General features: G+C 37.9%; 1 protein-coding gene across 3 annotated transcripts in view; it reads left to right on the top strand.

Annotated features, from left to right (window-relative positions):
* Positions 1 to 13,152: 13,152 nt before the first annotated feature.
* The window catches only part of CYYR1 (cysteine and tyrosine rich 1), a 105,577-nt gene continuing 98,756 nt past the window's right edge, over positions 13,153 to 19,973 (top strand). Inside the window, exons 1-2 of one of the 3 annotated variants that reach the window (XM_073804415.1) lie at positions 13,153 to 13,580; positions 18,818 to 18,920. In XM_073804415.1, coding sequence (XP_073660516.1) covers positions 13,181 to 13,580; positions 18,818 to 18,920 — 503 coding nt within the window. In that variant the 5' untranslated portion in view covers positions 13,153 to 13,180. The remainder of the gene's footprint in view (positions 13,581 to 18,817; positions 18,921 to 19,973) is intronic. The other 2 variants (XM_073804414.1, XM_019922565.3) reach the window with 2 other exon arrangements.

Genomic DNA, 19,973 nt, shown 5'->3' with positions numbered 1-19,973 from the left:
TAGGGAGAAACCTGCTACAGAGTGGTGGAATAGCATGAGCTAGGATTCTGAGGCAAGAAACTGATTGGTATTTCTGGGAAGCCCCAAGAGGCTCTTGAGGCCAGATCATAGCGGGGAAGGAGGAAAAGGTGGTAAGATATTGAGAAAGGCAGATGGGAACCAACCTGTGCATGGCTTCTGTAGGTCTTGGTAAGGAGTCTGAATTTTACTCAAAGTGCAAAGGAAATAGATGAAAGAATTTCAGTCAGTGGATTATGGGGATCTGATACAATTTCTAAAAGATTACTCAGGCCAATGCCTGGAAAACTGATTGAATATGAGTAAAGTGGAAATGAAGAGAATAGTAAGAAGTCTATGACAGCAATAAAGGGAGGTCTAAGTAAAATATGCTAAGACAAGCTAATGGAATTCTAAATCACTACTGACAATAATGATTATGAAGACTGTACAAATACTAAAAAAGTTTAGGACACAGTGTTAACTGAAAAGAGCAGGATAAAAATTGAACAGATATTATGCTTCAATTATGTGAGCTACATATGCATACAAAGTCTTAAATGAGACTACACCCCAACTACGTCAAAAAAGAAAAAAAATATGGATAATATTTTTCCTTTATGTTTATATTTTCCTCCAAAATTTTAAATTAATATAAATTACTTTACAACATAAATTGGAAATTTTTCTTTAGTTAACTGAAAGATTTCTCTTGCCTGTCCTCTTAGTAGGGTGAAATATTTTTATCAGCCCAGAAGATAAAATTGTTGATAAGTCAAATTTACATTTGTGTTTATCATGGTAGAGTGTTTCAGTTTATTTTTTTTAATACAAAGAGGCATTCCATTAACTTTCCTATATGATTATTTGCATTACAACAACAAAAAAGATATTATCTGCTTGAAGAATTCCTAGTTCTGTTAAAAATAATGCATCAGATCTCCGACTGGAAAACAATGGTGACCATCTGATTTCAAATCTCCCCATATAACCTCTCAGCAACAAAAAGAACATAATATTTTCCAAACAGTTATGATTTATGTACTTAAATGCTTAACAATTGTTATATGCTAATTCTATATCCTCTTACCCTACTACCCTAAAAAAAGAGATCAAAATGTATAGAAACTATACAAGTATGATTATTGAAGGTGAATTCCTCTATAACCTTGGAGTAGAAAAAGGCTTTCTAACTATGACTTCAAAATCCAGATAGCAAAAAATAAAATTTAAAAATTTGACCTCTTAAAAATAAAAATTATTTGCATAGCATAAGCACCACAAGAAAAGCCAAAAGAGAAATGACAAGCTGGGAGAAAATAATTGCAATATATGTCACTTTAAAAGATCTAATATATTAATATACAAAGAACTTTAGTTGAGCAAAAGCACACCAAAATCCTACAGAAAAATGGGCAAAGATTTGAACATATAATTAACAAAAAGATGAAAATTAATACCTTATGAAAAGATGTTCAGGGGGGCGCCTTCAAGATAGCAGAGCAGTAAGACATGGAGATCACCTTCCTCCCCACAAATACATCAAAACTACATCTACATGTGGAACAACTCCTACAGAACACCTACTGAATGCTGGCAGAAGACGTCAGACATCCCAAAAGGTGAGAAACTCCCCACGTATCAGGATAGGGTAAAAGAAAAAAGGAAAAACAGAGACAAAAGAATAGGAACAGGACCTGCACCTCTGGGAAGGAGCTGTGAAGCAGGAAAGGTTTCCACACACTAGGAAGCCCCTTCACTGGCGGAGACGGGGGGGTGGCAGGGGGGAAGCTTCAGAGCCACGGAGGAGAGCGCAGCATCAGGGGTGCAGAGGGCAAAGCAGAGAGATTCCCACACAGAGGATTGGTGCCGACCAGCACTCACCAGCCCGAGAGGCTTGTCTGCTCACCCGCCGGGGTGGGCGAGGCTAGGAGCTGAGGCTCGGGCTTCAGAGGTCAGATCCGAGGGAGAGGACTGTGGTTGGCTATGTGAACACAGCCTGAAGGAGGCTAGTATCCACAGCTAGCCAGGAGGGAGTCCAGGGAAAGGTCTGGACCTGACTAAGAGGCAAGAGACAATTGTTTTGGTGTGCACAAGGAGAAGGGATTCAGAGCACCGCCTAAATGAGCTCTAGAGATGGGCGCGAGCCATGGCTATCACTGCGGACACCAGAGACGGGCATGAAATGCTAAGGCTGCTGCTACAGCCACCAAGAAGCTTGTGTGCAAGCACAGGTCACTATCCACACCTCCCCTCCCAGGAGCCTGTGCAGCCCACCACTGCCAGGGTTCCGTGATCCCGGGACAACTTCCTCAGGAGAACACACCATTGCAATGTCATGCAAGCCTCTGCAGCCGCAGGATCACCCTGAATTCTGTATCCCTCCCTCCCCCCAATCTGAGTGAGCCAGAGCCCCCTAATCAGCCGCTCCTTTAACCCCATCCTGTCTGGGCAGGGAACAGATGCCTGAGGGTGACCTACACACAGAGGTGGGGCCAAATCCAAAGCTGAACCCCAGGAGCTGTGCAAACAAAGAAGAGAAAGGGAAATCTCTCCCGGCAGCCTCAGGAGCAGCGGATTAAATCTCCACAGTCAATTTGATGTACACTGAATCTGTGGAATGCCTCAAGAGACAAAGAATCATCCCAAAACTGAGGCAGTGAGTTTGGGAGCAAGGGTAGACTTGGGGTTTGCTTTCTGCATCTAATTTGTTTCTGGTTTTATGTTTATCTTAGTTTAGTATTTAGAGCTTAATATCATTGGTAGATTTGTTTACTGATTTTGTTGCTCTCTTCCTTTTATATATATATATATATATATATTTTCCTTTTTCCCTTTTTATGAGTGTGTATGTGTATGCTTCTTTGTGTGATTTTGTCTGTATAGCTTTGCTTTTGCCATTTGTCCTAGGGTTCTGACAGTCCATTTTATTATTATTATTTTTTTTTTAGTATAGTTTTTAGTGCTTGTTATCATTGGTGGATTTGTTTTTTGCTTTGGTTGCTCTCTTCTTTTTTTCTCTTTCTTTTTCTTTTATTACGTTTTAATATTTTTATTTTTAAATTTTTTCCATTGTAATAACTTTATTTTCTTTTTTTCTTTTTTTCTTTTTTTTCTCCCTTTTCTTCTGAGCTGTGTGGCTGACAGGGCCATGGTACTCTGGACAGGTGTCAGGCCTGAGCCTCTGAGGTGGGAGATCTGAGATCAGGACACTGGTCCTCCAGAGACCTCCAGGTCACACATAATATCAAATGGCGAAAGCTCTCTCAGAAATCTCCATCCCTACGGCAAGACCCAGCTCCACTCAATGACCAGCAAGCTACAGTGCTGGACACCATATGTCAAACAACTGGCAAAACGGGAACACAACCCCACCCATTAGCAGAGAGGCTGCCTACAATCATAATAAGGTCACAGACACCCCAAAACACACCACCGTATGTGTTCCAGCCCACCAGAAAGACAAGATCCAGCCTCATCCACGAAAGCAAAGGCACCAGTCCCCTCCACAAGGAATCCTAGACAACCCACTGAACCAACCTTACCCACTGGGAGCAGAGACCAAAAACAATAGGAACTACGAACCTGCAGCCTGTGAAAAGGAGACTCTAAATGCAGTAAGTTAAGCAAAATGAGAAGACAGAGAAATACACAGCAGTTGAAGGAGCAAGGTAAAAACCCACCAGACCAAACAAATGAAGAGGAAATAGGCAGTCTACCTGAAAAAGAATTCAGAGTAATGATAGTAAAGATGATCCAAAATCTTGGAAATAGAATGGAGAAAATACAAGAAACGTTTAACAAGGAACTAGAAGAACTGAAGAGCAAACAAACAATGATGAATAACACAATAAATGAAATTAAAACTTCTCTAGAAGGAATCAATAGCAGAATAACTGAGGCAGAAGAATGGATAAGTGACCTGGAAGATAAAATAGTGGAAATAACTACTGCAGAGCAGAAGAAAGAAAAAAGAATGAAAAGAATTGAGGAGAGTCTCAGAGACCTCTGGGACAACATTAAACATACCAACATCTGAATTATAGGGGTCCCAGAAGAGGAAGAGAAATAAAAGGTTCTGAGAAAATATTTGAAGAGATTATAGTTGAAAACTTCCCTAATATGGGTAAGGAAATAGTCAATCAAGGCCAGGAAGTGCAGAGAGTCCCATCCAGGATAAATCCAAAGAGAAACACGACAAGACACATATTAATCAAACTATCGAAAATTAAATACAAAGAAAAGATTTTAAAAGCAGCAAGGGAAAAGCAATAATTAACATACAAGGGAATTCCCAAAAGGTTAACAACTAATCTTTCAGCAGAAACTCTGCTGGCCAGAAGGGAGTGGCAGGACATATTTAAAGTGATGAAAGGGAAAACCTACAGCCTAGATTACTCTACCCAGCAAGGATCTCACTGAGATTGCACGGAGAAATTAAAACCTTTACAGACAAGCAAAAGCTAAGAGAATTCAGCACCACCAGACCATCTTTACAGCAAATGCTAAAGAAACTTTCTAGGCAGGAAATACAACAGAAGGAAAAGACTTACAATAACAAACCCAAAACAATTTAGAAAATGATAATAGGAACATACATATTGATAACTACCTTAAATGTAAATGGAGTAAATGCTCCCACCAAAAATCATAGACTGGATGAATGGACACAAATAAAAGACCCGTATATATACTTCCTACAAGAGACCCACTTGAGACCTAGGGTCACATACAGACTGAAAGTGAGGGGATGGAAAAAGATATTCCATGCAAATGGAAATCAAAAGAAAGATGGAGTAGCAATTCTCATATCAGACACAATAGACTTTAAAATAAAAATTACCAAAAGAGAAAAAGAAGAACATGACATAAGGATCAAGGGATCAATCCAAGAAGAAGATATAACAATTGTAAATATTTATGCACCCAACATAGGAACAACACAATACATTAGGCAAATGTTAACAGCCATAAAAGGGGAAATCAACAGTTACACAATCATAGTGGGGGTCTATAACACCCCACTTTCGCCAATGGACAGATCAACCAAACTGAAAATCAATAAGGAAACACAAGTTTTAAATGACATATTAAACAAGGTGGACTTAATTGATATGTATAGGACATTCGATCCAAAAACAACAGAATACACTTTCTTCTTAAGTGCTCATGGAACATTCTCCAGAGTAGATTATACCTTGGGTCACAAATCAAGCCTTGGTAAATTTAAGAAAATTGAGATCGTATCAAGTATCTTTTCCAACAACAATCCTATGAGATTAGATATCAATTACAGGAAAAAATCTGTAAAACATACAAACACATGGAGGCTAAACAATACACTACTTAATAACCAAGAGATCACTGAAGAAATCAAAGAGGAAATCAAAAGATACCTAGAAACAAATAACAATGAAAACACGATGACCCAAAACCTATGGGATGCAGCAAAAGCAGTTCTAAGAGGGGAGTTTATAGCAATACAATCCTACCTCAAGAAACAAGAAACATCTCAAATAAACAACCTAACCTTACACCTAAATCAATTAGAGAAAGAAGAACAAAAATATGCCAAAGTTAGCAGAAGGAAAGAAATAATAAAAATCAGATCAGGAATAAATGAAAAATAAATGAAATAATAGCAAAGATCAATAAAACTAAAAGCTGGTTCTTTGAGAAGATAAACAAAATTGATAAACTGTTAGCCAGATGCATCAAGAAAAAAAGGGGGAAGACTCAAATCTATACAATTAGAAATGAAAAAGGAGAAGTAACAACTGATACTGCAGAAATACAAAGGATCATGAGAGATTACTACAAGCAACTATATGCCAATAAAATGGACAACCTGGAAGAAATGGACAAATTTTTAGAAAAGCACAACTTTCTGAGACTGAGCCAGGAAGAGACAGAAAATATAAACAGACCAATCACAAGCACTGGAATTCAAACTGTGATTTAAAATCTTCCAACAAACAGAAGCCCAGGACCGGATGGCTTCACAGGCGAATTCTATCAAATATTTAGCGAAGAGCAAACACCTATCCTTTCCAAACTCTTGTAAAATGTAGAAGAGGGAGGAACACAACTAAACTCATTCTATGAGGCCACCATCACCCTGATACCAAAACCACACAAAGATGCCACAAAAAAAGAAAACTACAAACCAATATCACTGATGAACATAGATGCAAAAATCCTCAACAAAATACTTGAAAACAGAATACAACAGCACATTAAAACCATAATCAAGTGGGTTTTATCCCAGGAATGCACGGATTCTTCAATATACACTATTCAATCAACATCACTAATCATTAGAGAAATGCAAATCAAAACTACAACAAGGTATCACCTCACACCCATCAGAATGGCCATCAACCAAAAATCTAAAAACAATAAATGCTGGAGAGGGTGTGGAGAAAAGGGAACCCTCTTGCACTGTTGGTGGGAATGTACATTGATACAGCCACTATGGAGAACAGTTTGGAGTTTCCTTAAAAAACTAAAAATAGAACTACCATATGACCCAGCAATCCCACTACTGGGCATATACCTTGAGAACACCATAATTCAAAAAGAGTCATGTGCTACAATGTTCACTGCAGCTCTATTTACAGTAGCCAGGACATGGAAGCAACCTAAGTGTCCATTGACAGATGAATGGATAAAGAAGATGTGGCACATCTATACAACGGAATATTACTCAGCCATAAAAGGAAATGAAATTGAGTTATTTGTAGTGAGGTGGATGGAGCTAGAGTTTGTCATACAGAGTGAAGTAAGTCAGAAAGAGGAAAACTAATACTGTACGCTAACACATATATATGGAATCTAAAAAAAAATGGTTCTGAAGAACTAGGGGCAGGACAGGAATAAAGACCCAGACGTAGAGAATGGACTTGAGGACACAGGGAGGAGGAAGGGTAATCTGGGATGAAGTGAGAGAATGGCATGGACATATATACACTACCAAATGTAAAATAGATAGCTAGTGGGAAGCAGCCGCATAGCACAGGGAGATCAGCTTGGTGCTCTGTGACCACCTAGAGGGGTGGGATAGGGAGGGTGAGAGGGAGACACAAGAGGGAGGAGATATGGGGATATATGTTTAGCTGATTCACAGTTATACAGCAGAAACTAACACAACATTGTAAAGCAATTATACTCTAATAAAGGTGTTAAAAAGAAAGAAAGCGTGTTCAATTTCAATCATAATAAGAGGAGTTCAAGAGATACCACCAATCCCATAAAACTGATAAAACAGATAAAATCAAAAGCTTGACAGTATATTTTATTGGCAGAGCTGTGGACAACAGGCAATCAGATGCATTTTTTGTAGAAATGCGAAATTGTATATTCCCTCTATAAGAGAATTTGGCAATATTTAACAAAACTACACATGCATTTACTGTCTAACCCAGTAATTCCACTTGTGCTTATTTACCCTGAAGATATAGCTGCAACAATAAGAAAATACATATTCTCAAGGTTATTCATGGCAGCATTATTTGCAATTGAAAATACTGGAAACTATCTAAAGATCCAGACATATGAGAAGGCTATACAATGAGATAATACAAAGCATTAAAAAATTAAAGAGGACAATCTTTATGAACTGGTATAGAGTGATTTCCAAAATTCAGTATAAAAAACTGAAGTTCAAAATAGCATGGATGACATGCTACCTTCTGTGTAAGAGAGAAAGGGAAATAAGGACATCTATACCAATAATTCCAATTTCAATCTATCACTCCAGATTTCTCCCTTTCTATTTCCAATTCCACAATCCTATAATACACCTAAAATTTCTTTGCCCACTACAAAAAATAAGCTGCTCCTCTTTACAAACAAAAAGAAACACATGAGAGACAAACTAGAAAATAATGAAGTTGATTCCACTGAAGGCACGGGGAGACTGAGATGAAAGGCATATGGGAAGGACTGACACTTCTCTGAATACATCTTACTGTTTGCTTTTGACTTTCAGAAGCTCTACATATTCAAAAAATAAAATTAAATCAACAAATATGGGGAAAAAACCCAAAACAAACAACAATGATAACAGCAACAACCTCAAAAAATGAAAACTGAAAACAAATGGAAATAAATGAACCCAACTACATTTCAATTAAATTAAAGTTGGGGCTAGAGAGGGAGAGTTTGACTAATTCAAGTATATTATGAACACACTAATAAATTATATACCCTTAGTCTTGGGTCAAGTAGCGTGGGGGAGTAATGAAAACAATTTCTGAACTCTTTTTAGTGTTGGGTGCTTTTTTTTTTTGCATTATCATTTTTGATAGTGACATAAGCAAAGTAATTCTGAAACAATTTAAAATGTATTATAGGAATGCAAAACTAAGTTAATGTAAAAAAGAGAGTTACAGATGTGAAATGGTGGAAATTGAGGAAGAGCCCTATGGTAATGAATTGGAATTGGAGTGTTGGTGTAGACTCATATATAAAACATGCATATATTTCTTATCTCTGTCCACTGGAAGGCCCAAGAAGCAAAGACACTCCAGTAGCAACAAGAACGTCTAGTGGTGAGATGTTGATTTCTAATACGATTATCCATTAAAAGGAACCAGGACTCCTCAGAGAAAGACTGATTCCAGGGCTGGGGAAGGTAAGATTCAATAGGGACCTGGAACATCTTTTATATCAGGAAGTTAAAAGAAGTGCCTGAAGCAATTATAGGATGTGTCACAAGGACATAGGAGCTAGTTTGAAGGGACTCCACTGGCCAAATACGGGAGATTTTGAGATTAATAAATTATAAACCCTCAAAAATTAGGAATTCATGAGTCCTTATTGATGATCAGTCAATCAATCAATAAAGGAGAAGCATTCTTGTTTTGAATGCCAAGAGCCAATTGGCCAATGCAGAGACAGATTTGGAGTCTGAAAAATCATCATTCTGCAACCATCACAGTAGAGACTGCTTCAAGCAAAAAACATTCATACGTGTTAAATCTAAGGGGGAGAGGGATTTTGCTGAAGAGCAGGACGTTTGGGAGGTTTAATGCATTCCCACAGATTGCATATTCCTAGGAAAGGAAAAAGCAGCAACTGTATAGTAGAAATTTCCAATAAACTGACCCATACACTAAAGTATTTGGGGGAAAGAGATATGATGTATGCAGCTTACTCTCAAATGGTTCAGTAAAACAATAATGCATACACATATAGAGAAAAAGAGCAAATGATAAACAAATGGGACAAAGTGTTAACTATTGGTGAATCTGAGTAAAGGAAACATGGGTGTCTTTGTACTACTCTTGAAGATTTTCTGTTTGACATTATTTCCAAATAGAAAATTTACAAAAAAGCAAAAAATAAATCTACACAAATGCCATTGTTTCATCATCCTCTGAGTAAATGAAAGTGTCACAAATGATAGAACAAACAAGAAAATATCCAAATGGTAAAGTTTCCATCTTGTTCTTTGTCTTTCTTTGAATTAGGGACAGATTGTTGGATATTTTACACAAACTTAAAAAAATGATGAAACATCTGATTTAAATAGTTAAATATAATAGGCTACATTATGTACTTAGTAGCGATACAAGTATATTTCCTCTAAAATGTGAATTTCTTACACTGCAGTCTTTTAAGAGCCAAGCATTTAATGCCACACAAGATGGATTACAGAATAAAATTACTTCCCTGTGGATAGACTTTTAAAACTAAATTAATATTTCAAAGCATATGGCTGTTACATGAATTTCTCCCAAATTTCCTTTGAAAAGCTAATATGGTCATATTGAGTGGGAAAAAACCCTCAAACTCAAATCCCACTTTCAATTATGAGATACTTATCAGAAATCCTTGTGAGACGTAAAATTAGAACATTTAAAAGGTGATTTGTAGGGCTGTTAATAGCCGAACTATGGTGAAAATGTGAAGATGAGAAACAGCAGTATACTAAAATGGGTATAAGAGCTAGAAAGAGAAACCTGGATTTAAAACCTGCTTCTTTCTCTTAGAAGTCACTTGAGGCAAGAGGCAAGATTCTCTAAGTCAGAATTTTCTAAACCAGTGGTTTGGTTCTAGTTGTGGTACCCAGCCAGCAGCATCCGCATCAACCAGGAACTTTTTAGAAATGCAAATTCTCGGGTACCACCCTAAACCTACCAAATCGAGTTAGGTCCAGTGACCTGTGTTTTAACAGGCCCTGCAGGTACTTCTGATACACACTAAACTTTCAGAACCATACCGCTAAGCTACAACAAAAATAACAGTAATAAAAAATAGTAATAGTAATGCAATCCATTTTAGGATTATGATGATTAAATGAGATATTACATATGCAGAAATGATTTCTAAACTGTAGCAAAAACCCTCATCATTATTATTGTGTGACATAGAATTGTGAGAGAAAAATCTTAAAACCAATAGTACTTTGTGCTTTTATCAAACTGCCCTTCTACAAAACTTCAAAGAAGGTTAATTCCTTAAAACTTCCCACACTTGGTACTAGGTCTTGAACATAGGATTGCTCATTAAGCTTTATTGATGCTAACTGAAATAAGTTCAGTTGACCAACATCATTGGCAAGTATTTTATCTCTTGTTTTTGATGTGGTCAAACTGGGAATTTTAAACGTCACTGAAACCAACCAAGCTATTAATTTTGAAAGACAATTTAGCTTCTGTGTTTAGGGGCAGATGTTCTGCTTTGGAGTTACACTATCGGGCACCACTCATTGCTGTGTGACTTTGGCAAAGTTATTTACCCACACTGGGCCTCCTGACTTTGCTCATAGAACAAGGGTGATAATAATAATAGTATCCACCTCAATGGGATGTTGAGAGTATTCATTGAAATTTTAAAGAACTTAAAAATGGCCCTGGTACACAGCATTCAATATTCTTTCTACGCCCTGAATGCCACACTTAGTTCATCTCCCTTTTACTTCTTCAGTTTTTCCCTCCTTGCTTTCTTTTGGGTTTTATGCCCATGTCTGCATGAACACTTTCTTTTCTTGGCATCTGCACATCTTTTAATGAAGATGAAGACCAGACACACATAGAAACCTTAAATGTACATAAAATGATGTATATACTCTTATCTCCTATTATGAATTAGCATAGCTTTTGAAATATCAACTTCTTTGAGGTAAAATGTACATACGCTAAAGCATACACATTTTAAGTGTACTGTTAAGTGTACAATTCCATGACTTCAGCACATGTACACACCTGTAGAATAGCCACCATTATCAAGATATAGAACATTTCCATCACTCCAAAACAGTTCCCTCATGACCTTCTGCCATCAATCTCTTCCTACACACACCCTCAGGCAACCATTCATCTGCTTTCTGTCACTATAGATTAATTGTGCCTTTCTAGAATTTCATATAAACAAAATAACACAGTAATTTGTTTGTGTCTGGCTTCTTTGCTCAGCATATTGTTAGCAGAGATTTATCCATGTTGTTGCATGTACTTCAAACTTTCTTTTATTGCTGAGTAGTGTTTCATTGTATGGATATAGCACAATCTGTTTATGCATGGGTTACTTCCAGTTTTCCTTTCCCATTTTTCCTCTTAACTATATATCTTATGGATTTTCCCCATCATTTTAAAGTTCATATATAACGTGCACATATCCTAATTTACTTAATTGTTTTACCTCTGTTGGACATGTAGGCTCTTTACTGTGTTTTAAAATGATAATAAACACTGTTATAAATATCTTCATGAATTCAAATATTAATGGAATCCAATTTGGGAATATGATTCTTGGACTATAGTCTTTATCTTTCAATGGTTTAGAAATATTTTCACTCTCTTTTAAATTCCAAGGTTGCAAATGAGGAGTTTAATGTCTGTCTGATTCTTTTTCTAAGAGACTTTTTAAAAATTATATATGAAAATTTATATGATTTTAATTTATACAAGTTCAAGTAGGTCTCGGGGATATGTATATATGCATGCCTCTTTAAAAAAAAAATTTGGAACTCACCATTTTACATCAGAAAATTCAAATATTATTATAGCTCAGAATTTAAAAAAAATCTTTGCTGTTTGCTTCTTCATTTTTGGTTCTTCAAAAACTGCTTCGAGCCTGCATATTATTCTCATTTGGGGCCTCCTCTCTCTATGTGCCTTGGAGTTTTTTAAAATATTTTTATCCATGATTTCCTCATCTTTATACTTCTTCTCTATGTTACGAATATGTGCTCTGTTTGATTGAACAGTCTAAGTTGTTTTTGAACGTGATCATTTTATAATTTTTCTGTAATTTAAAAAAAAAAAAAAACTCAAGTCAAGCTTTATTTTACTTTCCAGAAACTGTGAGGTTGTAGGACCAAGGGATGAAGTTTCTCAGAAGCCAAGGATTAAATGTTTGGATTCTAACTTAAGGGCAACAGGAAGCCACTGAGTTTTAAACAGGTGAATGAATGTGATTAAATCTGTAGTTTAAGAAGAAATAATCTAGCTTCAGTCTGGCTGATCTCCCTTGAGGCAGGAGAATGGTTATCATGGAGACTACAAGAGCCTATATTAGGGCAGAAATGGAGGCCAAAATGCAAATTCATTTGAGTGGGTATTAGGTGTACAATCAGTGGTACTTGGTGATAGACTGGTTATTGCGGCTGAGGGAGAAGGAGAAATTGACCAGGCTTCTTGTTGGACCTGGTGGATGGTTAGCTCTGCAATGATGCATGAAATACAGTAGGAAGCTCAAGTGATGTTTATTTTGGAGGCGATGTATCCTTGCATCCTCTAATACACATGTAGTAGTATATTTATAAACTCCTAGAGGAGGACTGACTAAAGTGTTTGTGCATTTGAATTTTGATACATATTGCCACAGTGCTCTCCTTAAACCATTCACTGTTTCTGTACTTTCCAATTCTCCTAGGTTTTCCTCACTGGTTTTCTTTGTCTAACATCTTAAACCCTGAAAATTCCCTTCATTTGTGTAAAGATAAAATACAAAGCTTTTCTTCATCCATTACTTCCAAAGGAAAAATTGGAGTGGAGAGCAGAGCGATAAAGGAGCTTATAAAACTCCGTGTCGATAGCCAAAGCAAAGGGTTAGAAAAAGTTCCTTCAGGAGAGGACCAAGCTCCTCGAGTCACTCTATAGAAGGAAGAACTGGAGCGTGGGGAGGAGTCGGGGCCACCCCCGCCCCCAGCCTCGCGTAGGTGCCACCCGCGGAGATGAAATGTGAGCCCGGGTGGCCGAGGACGCTGGATCGGCCGCTTAGCCCGCCGCCCGAGCGCCACGGGGACAGACAAAGAGACCTCCGCCCCAGCGCAGCCCCGCGCGGCGGCCCGGGCTCCCCTAGAAAGCTCCCAGGGCGATGGCCAGGTCTCCGCGCCACCCGGCTCTCCAGAGCGCTGCCCTCTCCATCTGACCGCCCTCCAGCTCCCCCATCCCCTCCCGGTGCCGGGCTCTCCCTTGGCTCCCAGCCCTCTCTACAGACCGGTCTGTCTGTCTCTCTGTCCATCTCTGTCCAGGCGCGCAACCTCCGGCCACCGGCTTGGATGGACGCGCGGAGGGTCCCCGGGTGTCCAGGGGTCTTGCTTCCGAAGTTGGTCCTGCTCTTTGTCTACGCAGGTCAGTGACCTAGGGCGGCGGGAGAGGGGAAGGGGGCTCGGGGCGGCGCTGGGGTCACACTCCGAGCAAACACGGGTTGCGCGGGATGCACGGGACCATGGTGGGAGGTCAGAGACTGTGCGGTCCCCGCAGGCAGGAGCAGAAGCCCGCGCCCGCGCTCTGCAGCCCTGGGCTTGACCTCCACGCGGTTGTTTCGTCCCTTTCCTTACACGTTTTCTTTTTTTTTTTTTTTTTCTTTTCCTTTCTCTCTCTCCACGAAGCAACTACCCCCAACCCCACATTTAGGGGTTATTGTTTTTATTTTCTGGATAGCGTGCATTTTTTCCAGTCGTATCCAGGACTCGGGAATTTGGGGTGAGGGTGGAGACTGAGCTGTGCGAGGAAAGCATGTTTTTTGAAAAGCACCTGAAGTTAGGGAGGCATCGCTGAGGTTTCAAATAAACTAATCTGATGACTTTTCCATTTCAGTAAATGCTACCCACTGGCCCCTCCACCTCCACATTCCGAATATTCCGAATTTTCCCTTTCAGAAATAAAAAAGGCTTAGACCTCTGTTTTTCTTCTTTAGAAGATGATCCTCAAGTGTGGTGGACAGGGTAATTGGAAGCTCTGAGTTGAAATATAGGGTTTTCGAGAGGCATAAATTCACCCAGAATCTGATCTGCTTTCGCTGAATTTGTTAAGCGCTTGCTTATAGGTGAAGGGCATCTCATTTCCCTCATCCTAATTATTCTTAGAGAGAATTGCTAATAATTGATGAAGCAAAGCAGTTTTCTTGTTTTGTGACTGATGCTGAGACAAAAATGGCCTTTCATTGGTTATTCATGTATAAAGTTAATTACACATGAGGCTTTGCATCTGCTTCATATTTTAAAAAACAGGATAAAAGCAGAGTTCTTTGTAAATGTTTTCATGTCTCTAACTTCCTATGACAAACACCACAGGCTTACCTATGACCTTGCAGTAGTAAGTTTATGTATAGCACTGTGCTGGCCTTTTGATACTTACAATGATATTGCAACCAAAATGAAGACGTTCTTCAGCATTCTTACCTGCACATCAGTAGAACTGAATTTCTCATTCAACCTTGCCAGAAATGAATCACAATAACTTCTATAGAAGTTTCCAATCTGTTTATTAAAATGTAAATTAGTGTCTGTCTATAAGTTGTTTTAAAGATATTTTATTGTAGGGGAATAGCTGACCTTCAAATACAGAAATTTATAAAATAGAAAAAGTACTTTCTATTTAATGAGGAGAGTCCACATTATAATGTTTTTCCAGCACTACTTAAGTCATATAATGTTTTTAGAATTTGAGAGTCTAACAGAATCAATTGCATTAATATTTGTGTTATATTAAGATCTTAATGTTAACTTAAAATGTTAAATTAAAATTAGTTCATTTGAAACAATGATAATTCTTTCCACTTCCTCTGTTTACCGAAAGAAAACAAAAATAAGAAAATAGAACACAGCAAATGAAACTTTAATTCCCTTGCTCACCTTATTCACACCACTGAACAACTTTTTCTTGTTCTTTTGTCCATTTTATTCTCTTTGGTGAGCCGAACGCTTCTAATTTGCACTTTTCCTTCCCTTCTTCCTGTTCCCCCAATGTTAAGTGCACAGCACCCCCAGGATTCAGGAAACCCGCCCAGCTGGCCAGCAGCAAGCTTGATCAGTTTAAAAAGTTTTCGTTCCATTCATTTCTTCTCTCCATCCTCATCCCTCCCTAGTACGCTACAAAGTCATTGCAAGCCAATACTAGGTCACGTTATCATCTTTGATAAGAAATGATTAGCTAATGTGCTTTTGATATTAATTCCTGAACTCTATTTCAGAGGCCTTTTTATGCTTGCCGTATTCACTCAACTAATACTTATGGAATGAGAAGTGTTGAATGATACGTAGGACAGAGGCCATGCTTTGAGTCTTGTCTGGGAGATCAGGTGTGCCCTTTACTCTAAGGTATAAAAACCTGTATTATAGGAGAGATACACCATGTGCTCTAGGTGTTTGAAGGAGACCTTATTGCTGGCTTAGGAGGATATGCTCCATGAAGATGATGTCTATTTTGTTTAGCATAATATTCTCAGAGACTAGTGAAACACCTGGCCCATAAGAGGAGCTCAGGAAATATTTGCTCAGAGAAATTAAATTAAGGAGGACATTTTAGGACCTACACGTTTGAATTAGAGGAAGCCTTGGACATAGGAGATATAGTAGGATAGATGTGAACAAAGGCAAAAATCATGAGATTTGTATATGCAAAAACAGATAACACAGTTGGGTTGGAACTAAGAGATAAGGCTGGAAGTGAGGATTGGGATGAGACGGGGGAACACGGAAGACATAGAATTAATCCAGATATGCTGTTAAATAAATTGCCAGCTTTAATGGGACAAAAACCTATGCAGATGCACTGTCCGTAACCTGAATTATTTTCTCCAAGGAAAATGCGTTAAATACAGCTTCCATTCGTTAAGGAAATAACAGCAAGGTTTCTATACCTGAAGCATCATGTCTGACTGTGGAGTCACTTTGGGGAAGGGCTTCAATGAAGTGTTTATATTATTATCCAACTCCCACTGCAGGCTACAAAGACAGGATTCGGCCAAGGTTTTAACCTTCCCAACCCTAGCCAGTGACTTCTGTCTCCTCCTTTTCCTTCCTTTCTGATCCTTAGCTATAGATTACAAGAGCCAATTCTGAGCAAGTGCTTGGAGCCAGATGCTTTCCTGTACTACACATTTCTTAAGATGGGAGTGGGGAAGCTTCTTCCAGATGCTACCTTTAACTAAAGTCATTGACGAAAATTGGAACTAGCTCATTTTCAAGGATGTTAACTTGCATATTAGTAATAATATTATTTATCTTCTGAGGGCCATTGGGATGTTTCATTCTTTCACACGTGAGAAAATGCTTCTGTACTGTCCAAACTGTGATCTTTATACGATTGTTCTCAAATAAATCGGAGAAAGCAACTAACATATCAAAATAAGTTTGAGGTGTGGTTGACCCCCCAATTTGGAAATGTTGTGATTGTGAATGTATTTGCCATACTATTAAACCTTGCCTTTTCAGTTGTTTAATTCTGGGAAGTAGACAAGAGTGTGGAAAAGACCATAAAAATAATGAACAATGTGTGGCAGGATCTAGATGTTTGCTGCAGGTATAATCCAGCTTCTTGGCTACAAGATTTGGGGCTTGGTTTCCTGTAACATTGGCTCAAAATATTTTGATAACACCATGTCCTTACAATAGCAGTAATTGAATTTTCGATAATCATGGAGAGCTTAATAAGATGTCACTGTCTTGGGCATTATGCAAAAGGCACCCCATGAAGCTATTTAAAAATCACTTGTCCTGCTCTGACAGAATAAGGCGGGGGTGTCAGCTCTCCCACTATCTGAACGGCTTTTAAGAGCATAAAGCAAAACATCCCAGCTAAGCGCTTGAGATAACTGACTAGTCTAAATATTTGACTTAATTAAACAGTACTAAAAATAAAAGCTATAGAAATTCCCTGGGAAAATGATAAAATAAACTGCAAAAAGCAGACACTGTCAATAAATCATTAGATCGTGTTTTCTGCCCTCAAAATTTTGGATTTAAGTAGAGTTACTGAATCTTACAAAGGTAGTTATTTTTCCCTTTCATGTCTTCTTACCACATCCCAGAAGAAAACATTAAGGTTTGTTCATTTATGAAGTAGAATAAAATTGAGGAAAAGAAAACATGAACTTTTGACTTGTTCCACAGAGGCCATGCATAATTGATAAAGGTGAAAGAACTTTGCTGGGTTTTGATCGCATCAATTTGTAAAGAATCATCTTGTCAGGGAGGTGATTTAAAAGGAAAATCTGTATTTTCCTCTCTAGACAAATCAATTACATGGACGTGTAGGCATATATATAACATTTGCACTTTTATGTTATGACTTTGACAGAAAAGCAAAAGTCTTATATAATTTAGATAGTAGTTATTGCCTTCAGAGATTGAGTTGGAAATGACCTATTTTATGATTCTTGAACATGTACCTTAAATTATCAGACTGTACTTAATGTTTTCCTACATGTACCTGAAACTCACATATCCATTGTAATTTATACCACTGATTATAACTAAATGATAACCTTAACTTGTTAAACATAAATCATTTAGGAAGAATAAAGAATTTTTTAAAGGTAGGGTAATTTTTATTTAACATTTTGGTATAATTTTCCTTGCCAAAAACATGGAAAAAAGACAGTAATTTGGTTTTGTCAGCTCTGGTATGTCTTTTTTAATCAGAAAATACATTTCCCTTTTCACATAGTGCTGTTTCATAGCTTATTGATTCTTTTTTTTTTTTTTTTTTTTTTTTGCGGTACGCGGGCCTCTCACTGTCATGGCCTCTCCCGTTGTGGAGCACAGGCTCCGGACATGCAGGCTCAGCGGCCATGGCTCACGGGCCCAGACCCTCTGCGGCACGTGGGATCCTCCCGGATCGGGGCCCGAACCCGTGTCCCCTGAATCGGCAGGCGGACTCTCAACCACTGCGCCACCAGGGAAGCCCTCATAGCTTATTGATTCTTAAATCTGGCGTCAAATAAACTCTTAATTATTCACCAGTGAATTATCTATAGGAACTTTCCCCCACAGCTAACTAACTCATTATCTTCCAATCCAAATGGATTAACAGGATATGCAGACTCATCTGTGGTACCTTATATATACAAACTGTAATTACGAAGGTAAAAAAATGGTAGGGAAAGGGAAGCATATAATGCATTGTGGTGAAAAATATACATTACTTAAATATTATCTCCAGTTGATATTATTCATGTCAACAACACTTTCCATTAAATGTAGTTGAGAGTAGCACCCTAAAGTCAAAAGACTTTTATCATTTAAAAATTATTGCAAAAACTCTGTTGACGAATTTAATGTCTGATTAGTTGGATCACTCATTCCTCCCTTCAATGTCTCATTCAACCAACTCTGACTACCAATTATGGTGCTCGATGGAGGAGGTTCAAAGACCGGTCTTTGCCTTTTCCAGATTTATGTCTAATAAGGAAGGAAAACTAGTTTAGGTGCTTCCAAATGTTTTAGAATTGTGAGCACGTAAAATGAAAGTCTAAATGTGCTAAAGAGTGGTGGTTGACCGATCAAGATGTGAAATAGAGTGATTTTTCATGAAGGTGGGATTTTCAGAAATGTAACTGCACGGATATGGTTTTTATTTTGTAGAGGATTGCCTTGCTCAGTGTGGCAAAGACTGCAAATCTTACTGCTGTGATGGAACCACGCCCTACTGTTGCTCCTACTATGCCTATATTGGGAATATTCTCTCGTGAGTATTAATCGAATTTGGCCATATTGATACTTTTTCCCTTGCCCGGTTATGTTTTCAAAAAGTACTAAGTTATAGCTATGAGTAGGAAATTCTAAGATTGATTGTTGAATTAAAATCTTTACTGGAGACAGTCAACACTCATCACTATCTAGTGTATTGTATTATTTAACTAAATGTGCAAATTAATATACAAAATAAATTGCTTTTGTTAGAAGGGAGTTTAAAGAATATTTTTATTGTCTAATTTGTTTTATGATAATAATAATGTAATAGTAATAATAATGTTTTAACTAGACCATATTCATATATTGATCATTTTTTAACATTGTAAACTATATTTTTTGTCCGTTTGTTGAAGGATTAGTAAGTTAGAATTTGTCATTTAATGATAGCCAGTTTATTTTGCCATGCATATATTTGTCTGACTCAGCCAGTAGATATCAGGGAAAAGCGACATTATGAATAAAAAACAGTTGAGATATGAAACGTCAGTTTTCTACATGATGCATCTAAAGCAACTTTGGGAAACAAGATTAGATCCCAAGAAATCTAGCCTCAACAGGGTAAAGTGATAACCAACTACAAAAATCAATGAAACATACATGCAGAGAAGGTGTTAAGTATTTCTCTCTAACAAATTAAGGATTTATTTTAGAGATGCTTCTAGGCGAAGGGAAATGGACGAGCAGAAGTTGTCTTCAGGGTTGTATGTCTGAGGACTGTGCAACTCTCTGTTCCTCTACACACACCTTCAAGTTGAGAAATAGAAGGTAGAGAATAGGAACATAAGAATTTCACCCATGGGTGACCATCACCCATGGCTTTCAGGAGTCTGCATTTTGTATTTTTCAAGTGACTGTCAGGATGATTTGAAGGCTGCTCCATTGTGACTTAACTTGTGTTTTATGAAGGCTTACGTGGAGCCAGGAAAGATTAGGCAATAAGTGATGTGTGTCTGGCTATTTTAAGCATATACCCATTGAGATGGCTTATAAGTCATCCTCGGTTTCCTGAGAATAGAAAACCTGGCATCGCATAGACTTTCTAGAA

The sequence above is a fragment of the Tursiops truncatus genome, chromosome 4, assembly GCF_011762595.2.
Source record: "Tursiops truncatus isolate mTurTru1 chromosome 4, mTurTru1.mat.Y, whole genome shotgun sequence".
Taxonomy (NCBI): Eukaryota; Metazoa; Chordata; class Mammalia; order Artiodactyla; family Delphinidae; genus Tursiops; species Tursiops truncatus.
The sequence above is the reverse complement of the archived record's forward strand: the minus strand, read 5'-3'. Positions and strand labels throughout refer to the sequence as shown.